Source organism: Mirounga angustirostris, unplaced genomic scaffold, assembly GCF_029215605.1.
Source record: "Mirounga angustirostris isolate CCGP_5_RB_7025 unplaced genomic scaffold, mMirAng1.0.hap1 SCAF_91, whole genome shotgun sequence".
NCBI classification, from domain to species: Eukaryota; Metazoa; Chordata; class Mammalia; order Carnivora; family Phocidae; genus Mirounga; species Mirounga angustirostris.
In genome coordinates, this window is record NW_026991799.1 from 82,777 (window position 1) to 102,166 (window position 19,390).

The window sequence follows — 19,390 nt, forward strand, 5'->3', positions numbered from 1 at the left end:
CTGTTACACATTCATGAACTGTTTAAGCCCAGGCATCATTTTCCTCCTCTCTCCCAATGTACTCATGTGTTTCCATCACCACCACTTTACCTTTGCTGTCATTTTCAGAGATGGACACATTGACTCTGGGTCTCCAGAGCATCCTGGTTTCTAGCATGTCCTGATCCAATGGCACTTACTGCTTATCAGAAATAAGGTAATGATGTGCAATATAAAGTATTCCAATAAAAACAGGACTCTCCTCAGATCTGTTACTGTTTTGATGTTGAAAATCAGCAGACAAAATGCACAATGAAATGGAATGTTTGAAAGATTTTCTGACCGAGGTCCCAAGAAGTTTAGAGGGCACCGGATTTCCCTCTCTGATTGTCCGATGTGATGTGATGTGAAGCTCGAGGGTATGCAATCACAGGGGACACGGCCTGGCATAGAGCCCCACTTCCCTGCATTGCATTTTGTCCAATCAGATATGGAGGTTGCCCGTGACGTCAGGAAATGCAGCGACTATAAACGGGCCAGCGCCCCTCTGCAGCCGCCATTGTCCTTCCTTCCGAGCTGTCGGGAAGGCGAGCCCCACATGGCTGAGCCTGGCTGTGAGACCTCTTCTGGCGAATGCGTGGGCACGGAGGAGCCCACAGAAGTGGACCCGAAGAGCCCGAAGCACGAGCAGCCAAGGCGCCAATGCCGCCGCCGCCGCCGCCGCCGCCGCCGCCGCTGCCCCAACAGTTTCGCTATCTACTTCCCCAGGGTTCTGAAGCAGGTTCACGAGGGCCTGAGCCTCTCGCAGAAGACCGTGAGCATCTTGGATTCGTTCGTCAAGGACATCTTCGAGCGCATCGCCGACGAGGCCTCTCGCCTGGCCCGCTCCGCCAAGCGCTCCACCATCACCTTCAGGGAGATCCAGACAGCCGTGTGCCTGCTGCTGCCCGGGGAGATGGGCAAGCACGCCGTGTCCGAGGGCACCCAAGCCATCATCAGGTACACCCTCCGCCAATGAGCTGCCTCCGGACCGCCTGACCACCTCGCAAACCAAAGGCTCTTTTCAGAGCCACCTCACTTGGCGGGAAAAGACCTGTAGCTTTAAAAAGTGGGACAAACTCTGCCAAAGAGAGCATTGAGTTTTGTCCCTGTTGTGGCATTCTGCAGATATTTAAAGTAGTTTTACTTTGAGCCAAACAGGATCGGCACTGCTTTAATCTATATTTGAGTGCAGTTTATTCCTTGGACAACTGTGGACTCTCCTTAACCATGCCGCTTTTCTTGGCTTTCCCAAGCAGTCATCTCTGCTAGATATTTCTGTAGGTCAGCCTCAGTGGGGGTTATTTTTGTTATAATGATGTTTACCTTTTTCTCTCTCATTCTCTCATGAGCGTGTGGTGAATGTTTCAGAGGTTCGTTATGGGTGATATGGCAACAGATAACGTGCAGAAGCTGATATAAGAATCCATCTGACTTCTGTTAGGCGGGTTATTGAGGAGACTTTTAAGTATCTGAAGCAACGTCCATCTCCTTTACGCTTTTATAGAAAAAAATATTTTTCATATGCGTTTGAAATTTATGTTAACGTCATAGAATGGGTTCCTATTACAATTTTTAAATGGATTCTGGAATACATTTATGAAAATTTCTGTCGTGATACTGTGTACAGTAAATATTGGCAGATGTTACTGACCAAACAGCTTTGGTGGCTCCTCTTTATTTATTTACTTGTTTCTGTTTTGTTTGTTTCTCTAATCAGGTCTTTTATTTCAACAGCAGAGAAAGCAGTACTGTCACATTTGTGGTAATATCACCCTCGCACTGTACAATGTTTTTTAGTTTACGGCATACTTTTACAGGTACTATTTTACCTGGTGTTTACAACAATGCTATCATAACTAGTTTATTACAGAAGCAACTCAGATCCAGAGAGCACAGAGTCCCAAAACTCGTAAGTGCAAGATCAGTTCTTGAACGCAGGAGATCCACACGCTCCACCAAGGTCCATAAGAAAATGTGGAGAAAAGACATACAATTGAAATAATTTTCCTGGTGCTTAAGAAAACTGTATTCGGTTACTTCTTACCACCTCTCATTTAAGTTCGTCATCTTCTTTATCTTGTCCCCCCCCACCCCCCACCATTCTTACTACCTAAAGATTGAAAATATGGCTCATTCATTCACTCAACGGAATTCTTGGTATCTACTCTATCTGGAATAGACACTGCAAATATGTCTATGAGGTAAAAAAACAAAACAAAACAAAACAACAACAACACAAAACAAAAAAACAACCACCATGCCTGACTTCAGGTTGCATTTGCTTAGAGTCTGCTAAGGTTCCTGTTTATTTCTAAGAGTGTAAAGTTTCCCAAGATAAAGCTGTTCTACATATTTACTCATTTGCAGTGCAATCAGGTCAACTAAAACTACTTAGGTTCTCTTTTATTTTAGCGTTTAAATCTTTTTAAAATTTAATTTCCAAATATTCACAAATACTTTTGGACTGTAATGCTGATAAAAAGATTTCTTGTCACTTTCTGGCTCTAATAAGGATGGTAGTAGCATCTCATCAGCAAAGGTGGTATTAAGATTTTGTTTGAGACCTATGTGCGCAGAGTAACAATTCTGGTGTTCTGAGCCATTCCAGGTCACTTATTAGATCTCAAACGTGCCCTTTCAGTAGCTTTAGCAGCCATTGCAAACACTCTTTTCTCTTGGTTTATTTAAGTAAATTATCGCTGTTCCGATATTAAAATTTCCTTAAATTTGTGGAAGGGAACCCCTTCATTGGAGGCCCTTCGAAGGAGTATGTAGCCCGGAGATACGTATTGTGTGGTTTGTTTGCCGATGTCGTTTAGGCCTACCTTCCCCAATCAGAAGTGATCTGAAAGCTGTAAGTTCATCTGAGCTCTTTCTTTACTCCCAATTTTATCAGCGTTCACATCTATTTCTTAACCTCACTGAAATGCAAGCCCGACACTAATCGCCCTACTTCCTTCTCCAACTCATTGCTCTTTCTTCAAAAGGAGTTGTTGTCACAATCCCTGAGTGAGTGATTTTGCATTTTCTCACAAGAAGGGCTCCAAGATGCCCTAAGATTAAGAATGTCAATGTGCTGCCTGGAGCTTTCTGCTCTACCTACCTTTAGAAGGTGCTCAAACAGGTTCGCCCTGATAACAGTATCTATTCTGAGGGTATGACCATCATGTGCCCCGCTGTTAGTGATCGTCTCCATCATCCAGTGAACTGCTTTTGAGGGCACTCAGTCAGCAGATCCAATTTTTGCTTTGACCTGGAATGTGAACTTCCTGAGAAGAGAGACCTTGTCTCATTTGCTGTCACCTATCAGGAGTGAGTACCATGTATGGCGCTTGGTAGGGACTCAGTATTTGCTGAATAAATATGGGAAAACGGATGAGAGCAGATGGTCTAGAGTCCCAGAAGAGGCGGCGATGGGTTGGGAAAGAAAAGGCAAACCGCAGTAGGTTGAGGAGTGAGTGGTGGATGAGAAATGGAGATAGAAATAGGGTACTCTTTCAAAGAAAAGGGATACCGGTCAGTGGGTAGGAAGAGAGTGTTAATGGTATCACAGAAGAGGGTTTTGTTTTGTTTTGTTTTGTTTTGTTTTGTTTTGTTTTAGGATTGGGAGATAGGACAATGTCTAGAGGTAGTCAGCAACAGTGGCTGAATCTCAGTTAATGGTATTGCTGTTACATTACTATCATCATCACCATTCCTCTACCATAAGATTTTCCATAAAGTATCCCTTTCGCCAGAACGCCATTGGACCAGTTCTCTATTCCTCCCCTCGGGCTGTGAGTTCTCCATCAAGATAGCATTCTACCGAGCTCTGTCATATATAGGCCGTGCGGCATTAGGCTGCTTGCTTAATTTCCTTTTCTCTTAATTGGGATGACCCACACCTATTTTAACAGGATAAAGAAAGCTAGCTTGGGCCCTCTCTCCAACCCCACTCCTGGCAGTCCTTTAAGAAGGCCCAGCTTCCATGGGGCCCCGTGTTTTGATTTTTCCTGCAGAGAGGTGCTGGGCCCTGTCAATTCTCCATGAGTCCTGGGCAATTAAATGCTGCTTCTTAATCAAACTCTGACTGTAGATTGATTTGTTCCAGGCATTGGCAATACAAAGCACCACCAATGGGTAACATTTCACGAGGACTTACTAGGTGTCAGGTGTCAGGAGCTTTATATGCATGCATTTTTAATCTAAGAAACACATAATGCTTAATATATACTAGGAATACTTCTAAGCACTTCAAGTGTGGTAACTCATTTAACCCTCCTAAGAGTCCCATGTTCCAGACGGGGAGACCAAGGCACAGAAAGATGACGTAAGTTGCTCAATGTCCATGAGCTAGTAAGCAGAAGAGCTAGGACTGGAAACCAGACCACCTGGCGCTAGGTTTTGGGCCCTCACACCACTACAGTGTAAAGCTCCTGGCTTAAGCTGGACAACAGTCCAGTGAAGCTGGTACTATTATTCAACTCCATTTCCCCCTGAGGCTCAGAGAAATTAGGTTACTTTCCTAAAGTCACACAGCTGATAAGCGGTAGACCAGGTTTGAATGAGGTTTGTCTGACTCGGAAGCTTATAACCATTTGGATGGCATGGAAAGTCCTTCCTCTAACAATTTCGTCCTTTTGGCTATATGTGCATTTCACCAATACAATTGTTTATTGAATATAGCTATTTTAAGGAACGTATTTTCAAGATTTTTGAAAACATTTTCCTAAGCCATAATATCTGCAACGTCACAGGATAACATGGTGTTCGTATATTTTAAATTCACACTAACTAAACTGCTTAACTGGTAAGAAAAAAAAAATCTGTGTACCACTTAAAACCATCTCGTGTGCCTGTGGAGGCATGTATACCACACTTGGGGATGTATTACATTCTATAACACTTCTAACCCACGGCCCACCCTTCATCCCCAAAGTTCGGTTCAAACCACTTTTCCTAAAAACCACGGGGGATGTTGGTTTTTCCTTCCTGGACTCAGAGAGACGTACACTGAGTGGACTTCCTAGGCTGCTCACAACCCAGTGGTCAGAACATTACTTGCATTCCACTGATGTTTGGTGGTGGGCGTGGTGGACGGGTAGTTCCAGGGAATCATTCATCGTACACAGCAGAGCTAACGAAAACACTGATCAACACGTTTAGAACATTTTAGTTTTGTGGCAAAACACGGCTGTCTTAGGAAGGAGGAGAGTGGCAGCGTGGGCTCTCTATTAAACACGTGCTGAAGAACAGGAGGTGCCAACAGGTTAAGGGCCTACCGGAGTTGGCAGGATAGCCTTGGATGGTGCTCGAAAGACATGCCAGAGATCTCAACCCACCACAGTTGTCAGTAAAACTCGTGTGGCAAGGAGTGCAAAAGCAAGCCATGTCCACCTCCTCTGCCAAGGCTAAAACCTCAGAGGAGAAGGGAGTGTGGGAGGGTGCTTAGGGGCCAACAAAGCCCTCCTTATAACCACTTCACAGGCACCCGGTTGAAGGAAATTAACCAGACTGTGGAGACGAAGGCCATGGCTGGGTGAATGGGCTCACTTCCTGTGCCATGTGGGAGGAAATGATAGAGCCCAAATTTACTGAGTGCTCATTACATCTCTTGTGCTAAGCATTTTACTTCCATCATCTCATTTAATGCTCATAACCACCCTCGGAGGTGGCTACTACTTTCCTTCCCTTTTTTACAGATGAGACAACACAGGCTCAGGGCCTGTGCCTTCCCTAATGGCACACAACTGGTAAACAGTAAAGCTGGGATTTGTACCCAGGTCGGTCTCACTTCAAATCATATAAAACCAGGCCATATCCTGCGGACTGAAATGGATACTTGGGATGTTTCCATATCTTGGCTATCGTAAATAATGCTGCAGTGAACATGTTAGTGCCCATTCACTGTACCCGTTTTCTTCGGATAAATACCCCAAAGTGGAATGTTTGCATCATATGGTACTCTTAATTTCTTGAGGAACCTCCATGCTGTTTTCTACAGTGGTGCACCAATTTACATTCCATACATTACCAACAGGGCACGAGACTTCCTTTTTCTCTCCATCCTCACAAGCATTTGTTATCCCTAGTCTTTTTGGTTATAGCCATTCTAAGTGGTGGGAAGTTTTACCTTGTTGTGGTTTGGGTTTGTCTTTCCCTGATTAGTGATATAGAAGACCCTTTCATGTACCTGTTGGGCATCTGTAAGGCTCCTGTGGAAAAATGTCTATTCAGGTCTTTTGCCCCGTTTTTAATCAAGTTGTTTGATTTTTCTTTTTTCTGCTTTTGAGTTTTTGGGAGTCATTTTGTATTTTGGATATTAACCCTTTATCCGATACATGATTTGCAAGTATTTCCTCCCACTGGGGAGGTTGCCTTTTCATTTTGTTGACAATTTCCTTTGCTGTGCAGAAGCTTTTCAGTTTGACGTAGCCCCATTTGTTTATATTTGTTGTTGTTGTCCTTCCTCTAGGTGTCAGATCCAAAAATAAATAAATAAATAAATAGCCAAGACGGATGTCAAGAAGCTTACCACCTATGATGTCTCCCAGGCGCTTTGTGGTGTCGCGTCTTACATTTCATCTTTAGCCCGTGGTGTCAGACGGTGATCCCATTCCCTTCTTTTGCCTGCGGCTGTCCAGGTTTCCCAATACCACTGAAGAGACTGTTCTTTCCCCCGTTGTATATTCTTGGCTCTTTTTGTAAATTAACTGACCGTGTATGTCTGGGTTTCTTTCTGTGCTCTCTATAGTCTCATCTGTTGATCTCGGCATCTGTTTTTATGCCGATACCATACTGTTTTGATTGTTATAGCTTTGTAAAAGTGTTTGGAATCCAGGAGTGTGAGGCCTCCAGCTTTGTTCTTCTTTCTCAAGACGTCGCTGACTATTTTGGGCTTTGGGTTTGTTTGATTGATTGATGGATTGATTGATTGATTGATGGATTGTGGTTCCATACAAAGTTTAGGATTGTTTGTTCTATTCTTGTGAAAAATGCCATTGAATTTCGGTAGACATTGCACTGCATCTCTAGATTGCTTTGGGTAGGGCAGACATTTATCGATACCAACTCTTCCCGTCCCTGAGGATGGAATATCTTTCCATTTATCTGTGTCTTCTTCAGTTTTTCTCTTCATCGTCTTATACTTTCAGTGCACGGGTCTTTCGCCTCCTTGGTTAAATTTAATCCCAGTTATTTTCTTCCTTATGATACGATTGTAAATGGATTGGTTTCTTGATTTCTCCTTCTTATAGGTCATTTGCAGTGTGCAGAAGTGCCACAGATTTTTGCAGTTTGATTTTCCTACAACTTTACTGAATCCATTTATTAGTTCTAACAGTGTTTTGGTGGAGTCTCTCAGGTTTTCTCTATGTGATATTAAGTCGTCTGCACATAGTGACAGTTCTACTTCTTCCCTTACAATTTGGATGCCTTTTCGTTTCTTTACTTGTCTAAATGCTCTGGCTAGAACGTTCAATATTTTGTAGAATCAAAGTGGCAAAAGTGGGCGTTCTTATCTTGTTTCTGATCTCAGAGAAATTGCTTTCAGCTTTTCACCATTGAGTAGGACGTTGGCTGTGGGCTTGTCACACATGACCTTTACTATGTTGAGGTGTGTCCCCTCCATCCCCACTTCCTCAGAGGTTTTTTTTTTCTAAATCAGAAACGGGTATTAAGTTTTATCAAATAGTCTTTTCTGCATCTACTAAGACGATTATATGATTTTATCCTTTGTCTGGTTAATGCAGTGTATCACAATTATTGATTTGCCTGTGTTGCACCATCCTTGCATCACAGAGATAAATTCCACTTGATCATGGTGAATGTTTGTTTTTTTTTTTTTTTAATGTGCTCGTGGATTCAGTTTGCTAATGGTTTTTCTTTCATTGAGGATATCTGTATCTATATTCATCAGGGACATTAGTCTGTCATTTTCTTTTCTTATGGTGTTCTGATCCGGTTTTGGGGTCAGAGTAATGCTGGCCTTGTAAAATGCGTTTGGGTGTATTCCTTCCTCTCCAGCTTTTGGGGAGAATTTGTCAAGTGTTGGTGCTGGTTCTTTAAATGTTTAGGTAGAAGTCACCAGGGAAACATCTGTTGCTGGGATTTTCTGCTTTGGCAGGTTTTGAGTAATGATTCAATCTCTGTACTTGATATTGGCCTGTCAGATTCTCGGTTTCTTCATGATTCGGTCTTGGTGGGTTGTGTGTTTTAGGAATTTATCCATTTCTTTTAGGTGATCCATTTGTTCGCATATAACCATTTGTAGTAATCTCTCATGATCCTTTGTATTTCCGTGGTGTCAGTTGTAATGTCTCCTCTTTGATTACTGATTTTACTCATTTGAGTCCTCTCTCTGTTTCTCAGAGTTAGCCTAGCTAAAGTTTCACCAATTTTATTTCTCTTTTCAAATAACCAGCTCTTAGTTTCACTAATCTGGTCCATCCTTTTCTCTGGTCTCTGGTACATTTATTTCCACTCGGATCTGTGTTACTTTCTCCCATCTCCTGACTTTGTGTTTAGTTTGTTCTTTTTTTCTAGCTCCTTGAGCTGAAAAGTTAGGTGGAGGTCATTCTTGTTTCTTAATGTAGGTGTTTGTCACTCTCAATTTCCCTCTTAGAATGGCTTTAGCAGCAACCTCTATGTTTTGATATGCTGTGATTCCATTTGCATTTGCTTTTGGATTCCCCCTTTTCATTTCTTTTTGACCCAAGTGTTATCCAGAAGCATGTGGTTTAATTTCCACATACCGGTGAATTTTCTACCTTTTTGCCCGTTAGTGATATATCTCATTTCATACGCTTGTAGTTGGAAAAGATAGTACGACTTTCTTATGTTTGCTAAGGCTTGTTTTGCTATCTACCTTGGTGAACGCTCTGTGTGCACTTGAGAAGAATGTGTATTCTGCTGCTTTTGGATGAAATGTTCTCTACATGTCTGTTAAGTCCATTTTTTCCTACAGTATGGCTCAAGTCCAATGTTTCCTTGTTGATGTTCTGTCTGGACGGCCCATCCAATATTGAGAGTGGGCTGTTGGAGGTGCCTGGGTGGCTTAGTCGGTTAAGTGTCTGTCTTAGCTCAGGTCATGATCCCAGGGTCCTGGGATCGAGCCCCACGCTGGGCTCCCTACTCAGTGGGGAGCCTGCTTCTCCCTCTCCCTCTACCTGCCACTGTCCCTGCTTGTGCTCACTCTCTCTGCCAAATAAAGAAATAAAACCTTAAGAAATTGGGGTATTGGAGTCTCCTTGTATTATCGTATTATTGTCTATTTCTCCTTTCAGTTTTTTAAGGATTTGCTTAATATATTTAGGTGCTCCAATGTTGAGTGCATATTTATGATTGTTATATCTTCCTGAGGAATTGACCCCCTCGTCATTACCTAATGACCATCTCTGTCTCCTCTTACCATTTTGGCTTAACGTCTCTTTTGTCCGACGTTAGTATAGCTAACCCTGCTCTCTTTGGTTTCCACCCGCATGGAGTATCTTTTGTCATCCTTCACTTTGTATCTTCGTGTGTCCTTAGAGCTGAGGTGAGCCTCTTGTAACCAGCATTTGGTTAGATCTTGCTTTTTTGATCACTAAGCCACTGGAGGCCTTTTGATTGGAGAATTCACTCCATTAAGAGAGTAATCGTTGATAGGACTTATTAATGCCACCTTATTATTTGTTTCCTGGCTGTTTTGTAATTCTACTTTTCACTTCTTCCTTTCTTGTTGCCTTCCTTTCTAAATTGACTGTTTTCCGCACTGGTGTGCTTTGAATCCTTTCTCTTTACCTTTTGTGTAACTGTGGTAGATCCTTGCTTTGGGGCTCCCGTGAGGTTTACATACAACATCCCGTAGGTGCAACAGTCTATTTTACACTGACAACAGCTTAACTCTGGTCACAGCCCAAACTCCATGCTGTTATTGCCTACCCTTTTACTTTTCTTACATCACTGCTTACTTTGTGTGTCTTTATGTGAGTGTCAGTGTGTGTGTGTGTGTGTGTGTGTATTCATTAACAAATTGTTGAAACTACGGCAAATTTCAATACCTTTATCTTTTATCCTTTATTTTCAGGTTACCCGGTCAGCACATCTCCACATTATACATTATTAGGGTGTTCTGAATGTGACTATATGCTTACCTTTACCAGTGGGTTGTATAATTTCATATATTTTGGCGTTACCAATCAGTGTCCTCTTGTTTCAGCTTGAAAAACTCCTTTCGGCATTTCTTGTGATCCAGGTTTAGACCTGACAAGTTCCCTCAGCTCTTATTTATTAGAGAAATTCTTTATTTCACCTTCAATTATGAAGGACAGCACTGCTGGGTAAAGTCCGTTTGGTTGGCAGTTTCTTTTAACTGTTTGAATACATCAATCATCCCACTCCAACTAGAACCTGGAGGTGCTATCTGTAGGTGGGCATGGAGTTGCAGGCCAGTGACAGGAGCCTGAGCATGATTCCTATCCATGCGCAGCTGTTGGCAGGGGCCTGGCTGTCAGAGTGTTCACCCATCACCGCACGGTCCCCTCTGTGTGCGTACCTGCCGTGGCAGATGCCAATGACAGGCATCAGGCCACGGCATGCAGGTGCATAGATATAGCTAGAGGGGCTAGCCCCAAGTGCACGCAAGCTGGTGGGTCTGCCAAGGGTACCTAAGATGGTGTCTTGCTCTTGCACGGCTCCTAGAAAAACGGATTGTCTGTAAGCTTAACTCCTGGATTCTGCTTGAGGTGGGAAAGGATCCAGGTGGCTACTGTTCTACACTTGTGCAGCTGCAGAGAGTTTGGATGGTTACTCATGTGGGTCTGGGCTCTGGCAGGGCGGGGTCTGTGTAGGGGTGTTGTTTGGAGAGAGGTCCGGGGCAAGGGGGCGCAAGTGCTGACGTATGGCTGGCTCTAGGAACCTTAAATATCACTGGGACAGTTGTCAGCATCTGTGCACCCAGCCAGTGACTCCATCAGTGGTGGCAAGTGCTGAGTTTGTCCGCACAAATTTCTCCATAAACTGCAGTCAGTCCAGCTGTGTATGTGCTAATAATAGCCTCGGCTTTTATCCCTTGTAGCTAGCCAACGCTCTCTGCTGCCATGGGTGTGGTAAAACTGAAGGTAGACCTTCATGCAGTGCCAGGACTGTCTAGAGAAGCTGGTCACTCACTCCATGTTTCCTTCCCTGGTGAGAGGAATTCTTACTAGCTGGGACATTTCTTCTTGGCCCAGAACAATGCTAGCTTGGGGGATGGAATGATGCAGGGAAAAGGAAGTTGACTTCCTCGACTTCTTGTGCAATTGTGCTCTGCTTGTTTGTTTGCTTGACACTACGGCTAGAGCCGCCTCAGTGGAATGGAGAGGTCGCCCAGATGGGTTTTGCTCACGAACCACCATCGAATCATTGAGGCTGTCAAGGAGTGGGGAAGCTGAGATCCCCACATCTCCATTTTTCTCCAATGTCTGAGATTACCCCATGTGAGAAAGAACACTGAGTTCCTGAAAGGGAAAGAATATTCATTATGCCAGTCCAATTATTATCACCAGCACAATAATTACGCACACGATTTTTCCTTAACCAAAATTCCCAGGGGTGTGTGACAATATACCCGGCTAAGCCTCAAAGCCCCCCAGAGTGGTATGGACCCTGTCTAACTCCATTTCCCATGGGTTAACGTTTTTCACCATTGCCTCTGTAGGAATATCATGTAAGAAGAGGTAGGTAGGTACATCACTGGCACCTTTCAGGATTTCAGAAGATTAAGTACCTATTTAATGCCCTGGACACCTTACCCCATCTCAATTCTGGTTACCTTAAGACTTTAACTCAGAAGTAAAGACATTTAAGAAAAAATGATAACTCAGAGTATTTACACCAACTGGCACCAAATGAACAGACATTGTAAAGAATGTAATTGAGGACGATAGAAAAAGATGTGGGATGTAAGAAGGAATGATAATAGAACGAATTGGCAAATAGAGGTAAATGATACATTGATGGCATCAAATAATTATGCTGATTGTGGCAACTTAAAGAAAAAAGTTAACAAGGTAGAACGAAGTACAGGATTGTGAATCACTTGGATAATGGGTTGTGTCCAAGGAGAGCACCTCATACCACTACAGGAAGCACTCCGCCATCACCTCCAGAGAGATCCAGACAGCCATGCACCCGCTGCTGCCTGCCCAGGAAGACTGGCAAGCATGCCGTGTCTGAGGCCACCGAGGCCGTCATTAGGTTCACCAGAGGCCAGTGAGCACCCCCAGGAGCGCCTGACCACACCCCAAACCAAAGGCTCTTTCCTAAGCCACCTCACTTGGTGGGAAAAGACCTGTGGCCCTCCAAAGTGCAATCTACTGTAGTGTTGGACTTGTGACGTTCTGCCGAGTTTTAAAAATTCTTATTGTGAAAGAAATGTTAAAAACATTATCAGCTCAACTTTATATGTGTCTTTAGTGCAGCCTGTTATGATTTTTCTTCATCATACTGCATTTCATCACTTTCCTAAATGGTCGTTTCTATTAGGTATTCCTCTAGGTCAGCCTCTTCAGAGATCTTTACAGTCAAAATTATTTCCACAACAATTTTATTTACCTCACGTGTTCTCATTCTCCCACCTGTGTACAGTAGTATCAGCGAGAGAGTTTTTTTTTTTTCAATATGTGTGGTATAGCAATAATTAAAGTGCAGTAGCAGCCATGACAATCACACTTACCCCATTCACACTCCTTTAACATAGCCCGTTATCCGAATTCACATAAATGCATAAAAGAGGACCCAAACACCGTGCAGAAAACTCAATCAAACCATCTAGGAAAGTGCCATGCTCAAGCTCCTGACCTTGTGAAAGGCCTACTTCGCTTCATTCAAATTTACCTGATTCTGTGCCTTGGTAGCCTATCATCTTTCCCTTTTGATATAAAAGGCTTCCTGCACTGCAATCATGCCTGGATGACTGGGTCGTCCAATGAGAGCAGCTGTGCTCCCAGCCTCCCCTAGCAGAAGCCAATAAACAACTGGCAGCGCAGGATCCATGGCCATTGGCCCAAAGGGTGGTGGGGTGACCAGGGCTGAGCCAATAACAGCCTTCCTGTGACATGCAGCCTGGAGATTGAGGGGGAAGGTGGTGTGATTGTCCGTGTGCCTGTGGGTTTCTGTTGAAGCTCTTCCTTTTAACCAGGGTGGTTGAAGTGTAGACATGCAGATGTCACAGTGGGACCTGTCCGTCTCGTTTTGCATCAAAATAGAAGGAAGCTGTTTGGCAATTAAGAGAACTAAGGTGAATCCTTCCTCTACCTCAAGTGATCTGATGGGTAGGAGGACTTGGGATAATGGTAATGCACTTTAATACCCATTGTGTTTTTCTTCTTGGTGCATGGGCTTTTTTCCTTTCTTTGATTCTTTTCCTATAGGTACATGCTGAATTTCAAAGTAGCTGGTGATTATCCAAGTGCTCTCCACTCAATTGATTTCTAGCTTCCCATATATCTGTGAAGGGAGAACACACTGGCGGGGGCAGGGGTGGGAACTTCAGTCCTTTGGAATTTGTTACAAGTTGCACGAAAACCCACCATTTTGTTATGTTTGCTATGTGTTCCATGTGAACTTTTAAAATAAATTCTAAATAACCTTTGAGCTGAATGTAGAAACCTGTGAAAGATGTCATTCTGAGCCAAACAGTGAGACAAAAGCTAGGTAAACTACAGCAATCCAACCTCTTCTGGAGCCCATTAGAAGAAAGAAAAAGCCAAAGGCATTTGAGGGCGGACAAAAAGAGCTTGCTTCTTAAAAACCCTAGAAAAGCTACGACAAAATCCAGTGCAAGTAAATCCTTGTGTGTGGTACCTAGAAATTGCCATATATAGCGGGAAGGAAATTTTAGAAGCCGAAGGCTCCTTGTGGAGCCATTTGCCTTTTCAGAGAAAGAAGTGTGCACCGTTTAGAAAAAGAAAACTGAATTTCACTAAGTCTCTTAAATTCTAGATGTTCTTCAAAGTTACTCATGCATATTGGTGTCATACACGTTGTAGCATATAAAACGTTATTTTCAGAACCTGAGTCCATTAGAATGTGTGTGTGTGTGTGTGTGTGTGTGTGTGTTGCACTTGTAATTTCAGAAATCCAATGGGAGGACTGGCAAAACCACATGAAAATGCACCATAATTGGACTGTGGATGGGCCACTTGGAGTGGAAGTGTGAGAGATACACATGAAATCTGGGAAGGAGAAAGGAAAGTGGGGTTTGATGTTGAAGACCAGAGTGGGAATTGAATACATGTGATTATTCCCTTCACTGGTGATTGAGGAAAAAGGTACCTAGTGAGCAATCATGGTGTAATGCTGTGGTTACCGAGATGAAGTAAGGGAATGGCTACTGCTTCACTAACAAAGTATAAGCAACAACACGGGGGAAATAGCAGTAATAGGACAGGCATATACAAATGAAACCTTTTCAGTGCTATTCATATTGTGAAATTCTTTGAAAAGCATAAGCAAGGACCCAAACTCAGTACAGAAATATCTAAATCCAAAAGTTCAAGAAACAACAAGTATTCAGGACCCCTCCCAACTGAGGCTGCCACTCTTAATTCAGATTTATCTGACTTTGTTCTTTTCAGGCATAACCTTTTGTTCTTGAAAGGTCAGAACTTAGTTACTTACAACCCTATGGGTATTGTGGAGCATCCGATTAGTGCAGCCCCACGCTTCTGAATCAGCCTCTGATGGACCTGCAGCCTCTGAGCCACAGCCATTGGCCCTGTACGTGAGGAGGTGTCTCAAGATGAGCCAATACGTGTCTTCCTTGGTTATTCCACCTGGGAGACTGAGAGGGAAGCGCCTCCGAGTTTTTTTTTTTTTTTTTTTTTTTAATGAGCTCAACCTGTTTATTCTTAAATTCAACAGCCATAAAGCCACTCTGTCAGATTGCTGTCGAGGTTTGTAAATGCTGCTTTCAATTTCTCTGTTTATGCTGTTGTGGGAAGATGACAGTTTGTGGATCAGCACCAGCCCAGGGGGCACATTTTGAGTAGCAATGTGATGGAAGTGTCTTGCCTGAAGGATGTTGGGTGTGAGCATCTGAGCAGGGGCTCAAACCCCGGTCTTCTCACTCCAGGTGCAGAAAGACTTGCTCCCCCTGCAAGCCTGCCACTGCATCCACCTGAAGCCTGTCTTCCCCTGTTAGCCATGGACAGAAGGAGGTCCCTGAGGTGGGCAGCAGTCGTTCAGACACGGCAACGGAGACATCACTCCCCATTCTCCTCATCTCCCCAACTATGGGCCACCGCTATTTCTGTTTTATGTCTCTGTGGATTTGCCTGTTCCGGACATTTCATAAGAATGGAATCAGACAATATGTAGTGTTTTCTGACTGGCTCCTTTGACTTGCAAAAGGTCTTCAGTTTCGTCCATGTTGCAGCATGTATCAGTACTCCATTTCTATGGCTGAATAATATTCCATTCATACCGCACCTGTTTATCCATTCATCAGCTGCTGGACATTTGGGTTTCCCCCACTTTTTGGATGTTATAAAAAATGCTGCTATAACTATTCTTTTATGAGATTTTATGTGGACATAGATTTTCACTTCTCTTAGGTATATATTTTGGGATGAAGTTGCTGGGTTATATGTTATCTCTCTGTTTAATGTTTTGAGGAACTGCCAGACTGGTTCACAAAGTGGCTGCATGATTTTACTTTCCCACCAGCAACAAATGACAGTCCCACTTTCTCCTCATCCTCGATAACACTTTGTTATTTTTATCTGTGTTTTTGATTGTAGCCATCCTTGCAGGTGTGAAATGGTATCTCATTGTGGTTTTGATTTGTCTTTCCCCAGTGACTCATGATGTTGAACATCTTTTCATTTGCTTAGTGGACATTTGTGTATCTTCTTTGGAGAGATGTGCATTCAGATTCTTTGTCCATTTGTTAATTTGCTTATTTGTCACTTTATTACAGAGCTGTAAATGTTCTTCATATATTGTAGAGACAAAGTCCTTTATCAGATATATGCACATATATTTGTAAATATTTTCTTCCATTCTGTCGGTTTTCACTTTCTTGGTGATTTTTTTTAAATTTTATTATGTTATGTTAATCCCCATACAATACATCATTGGTTATTGATGTGGTGATCCACGTTCCATTGTTTTCATATAACACCCAGTGCTCCATGCAGTACGTCCCCTCCTTAATACCCATCACCGGGCTAACCAATCCTCCCTCCCCCCTCCCCTCTAAAACCCTGTTTGTCTCTCAGAGTCCAGAGTCTCTCGTGGTTCATCTCTCCCTCCAATTCCTCCCCTCCTCATTTTCCCCTTCCTTCTCCTAATGTCCTCCATGCTATTTCTTATGCTCCACAAATAAGTGAAAGCATATGGTAATTGTTTTAAATTTTCATGAGGTTCACATTATCTATTTTCTCTTTTATTGCTTGTGGTATCATATCTAAAATTCTATTGCCAAATCTGAGGTCATGAAGATTTACCTTTATGTTTCCTCCTAATCGTTTTATATTTTAAACTCATTAAACATTTAAAGCTCTGTAATAAAGTGAATTGTGTTCTAGTGTTTCGTGTAGAGTAGGACTTTTACATGATAAACTAGGACAGTAAGCTGAGGCGATTTCAAAGCACAGGGTTGAAGAAACAGCCCAGTTTCTCCTTACTGCTATAATAAATGCCAGCAGAGATAAATTAAAGAAGGTACCATGAAACAAAAAGAAATGATCACATAATACTTTGCAGCCTTCTCAGCCTATCCAGGTAGCCTGCTTTAGGAAAAGGGCCAAGGGTGTGCCTGGGGGAAAACCATTATTTGGGAGCTTAGGCATGTGAGGCATGGGTCCAATCGACCATCTCAGCAGAAGCCAGGATTGGAGATATAGTTATGCAAGAAAAATGTGTGGAGGACCCTACTGTGCGATAGCTTGAACCTTATGGATTGCAGGGAAAGCCAACAGGTGTCTTATTCTGAGAATTTGATGCTGGCTGAAAGGTGGCCAGCTAGAACTAAAGGGAAAGAGATGGGACAACATGAAGGAAGACTGTTGGGACTGCTGGCATTTGGCAGGTGAGAAAAGGGCCCACAGATATATCTCACTGGGAACATGTGCTGTTCTTCAGGAAAGGGGGTAAAGGACCCCATAGAAGTTTCAGTGGCGGGCAGGGCTGCCACTGCCAATACAGACCCAGAGGTGCAATGCCAGGTTCTGTAGATCCATCTCCTCCTTGATTCCTGAGACCGAGGCCGCCTCCTGGGTTCCAAAGGTTAGGACCACCTATGGTGTTCAGAAGAAGGTACTATAGCATCCCTGGACAGGTGGGAGGTCATGGGAGAGAATGTATGGCTGTCACCCTTGTGACAACCACGCCAATCTCATATCCTCACCTCTTGCTTTGTGCAGAAAACATGGGGAAATAAGTTTCAGCTCTGGTTTATCCCATTCTGCTGGCCCTCCCTTACAGCGTTTACAAACTAGCACCACGAGGAGCTATTATGAGATGTGTAATTACTTATGACCAGTTGATATCCGACCCCCCCCCACACACACACACACCTCTTAATTGTAACTCCTTAATATACTGTCTTTGGGTAGATAAATGAAAAGGGACTGGTCCAATTTATGCCACCCTTTCTTGTGTGCTGCTCCCTACCTGCCAAAAAGGGGTCCCTCCCCCCGCCCCCCCACACAAAGTAATTGAATAGAAAGGGAAGGTGCTCCGATATGGCTACCTCCTGTTACACATTCATGAACTGTTTAAGCCCAGGCATCATTTTCCTCCTCTCTCCCAATGTACTCATGTGTTTCCATCACCACCACTTTACCTTTGCTGTCATTTTCAGAGATGGACACATTGACTCTGGGTCTCCAGAGCATCCTGGTTTCTAGCATGTCCTGATCCAATGGCACTTACTGCTTATCAGAAATAAGGTAATGATGTGCAATATAAAGTATTCCAATAAAAACAGGACTCTCCTCAGATCTGTTACTGTTTTGATGTTGAAAATCAGCAGACAAAATGCACAATGAAATGGAATGTTTGAAAGATTTTCTGACCGAGGTCCCAAGAAGTTTAGAGGGCACCGGATTTCCCTCTCTGATTGTCCGATGTGATGTGATGTGAAGCTCGAGGGTATGCAATCACAGGGGACACGGCCTGGCATAGAGCCCCACTTCCCTGCATTGCATTTTGTCCAATCAGATATGGAGGTTGCCCGTGACGTCAGGAAATGCAGCGACTATAAACGGGCCAGCGCCCCTCTGCAGCCGCCATTGTCCTTCCTTCCGAGCTGTCGGGAAGGCGAGCCCCACATGGCTGAGCCTGGCTGTGAGACCTCTTCTGGCGAATGCGTGGGCACGGAGGAGCCCACAGAAGTGGACCCGAAGAGCCCGAAGCACGAGCAGCCAAGGCGCCAATGCCGCCGCCGCCGCCGCCGCCGCCGCCGCCGCTGCCCCAACAGTTTCGCTATCTACTTCCCCAGGGTTCTGAAGCAGGTTCACGAGGGCCTGAGCCTCTCGCAGAAGACCGTGAGCATCTTGGATTCGTTCGTCAAGGACATCTTCGAGCGCATCGCCGACGAGGCCTCTCGCCTGGCCCGCTCCGCCAAGCGCTCCACCATCACCTTCAGGGAGATCCAGACAGCCGTGTGCCTGCTGCTGCCCGGGGAGATGGGCAAGCACGCCGTGTCCGAGGGCACCCAAGCCATCATCAGGTACACCCTCCGCCAATGAGCTGCCTCCGGACCGCCTGACCACCTCGCAAACCAAAGGCTCTTTTCAGAGCCACCTCACTTGGCCCAAAAACACCTGTAACTCTCCAGAGACCCACCTACTCTCGCGTTTGGACCTGTGCCGTTCTGCCCGTCCTTGTAACACTTTTGTCGTTTATGAAACATTACCAATTGTATCAACCCTACTTTATTGTATGTCTTTAATGCAATATGTTTTAAGGAAAATCATCGATTTACCTTAACCATATTGCATTCATTTGCTCGCCTAAAGTGTCATTCCTGTCAGATACATTAGTAGATCTGCCTTTACAGTTATCTGTACGGTCAAATCTATTTTTCTAATACATTTTTAAAACCCTTGCCATTCTCATTCATGCAAGAACATATAGTGAAATCATACAGAGTTTCTTTCTCTCTTTCTTTCTTCTGTTTTTTTAATGTAAATTTTAGTTACTGAACATACAGTGCAATATTGGTTTTTGGAGTAGAATTCAGTGATTCATCACTAATACACAACACCCAGTGCTCACCATAACAAGTGCCCTCTTTAATACCCATCACCCATCTAGCCCATTCCCCCCACTGTTTTGTTTCTTAAATTCCACAAGAGTGAGGTCATATGCTATTTGTCTTTCTCTGACTGACTTATTTCACTTAACATAATATACTCTAGCT

At 43.7% G+C, this 19,390-nt stretch overlaps 1 protein-coding gene across 1 annotated transcript; it reads left to right on the forward strand.

Annotated features, from left to right (window-relative positions):
* Nucleotides 1-469: 469 nt before the first annotated feature.
* On the forward strand, nt 470-18,716 carry LOC135363257 (uncharacterized). The gene is made up of 3 exons (XM_064583893.1): nt 470-989; nt 1,418-1,422; nt 18,507-18,716. Exons 1-3 carry the CDS (start codon nt 470-472, stop codon nt 18,714-18,716), a joined length of 735 nt encoding a protein of 244 aa, XP_064439963.1.
* The last annotated feature ends 674 nt before the right edge of the window (nt 18,717-19,390 follow it).

Excerpts from the sequence above, each read along its gene's own strand:
- LOC135363257 (XM_064583893.1), top strand. The coding sequence starts at position 470 with ATGGAGGTTGCCCGTGACGTCAGGAAATGCAGCGACTATAAACGGGCC.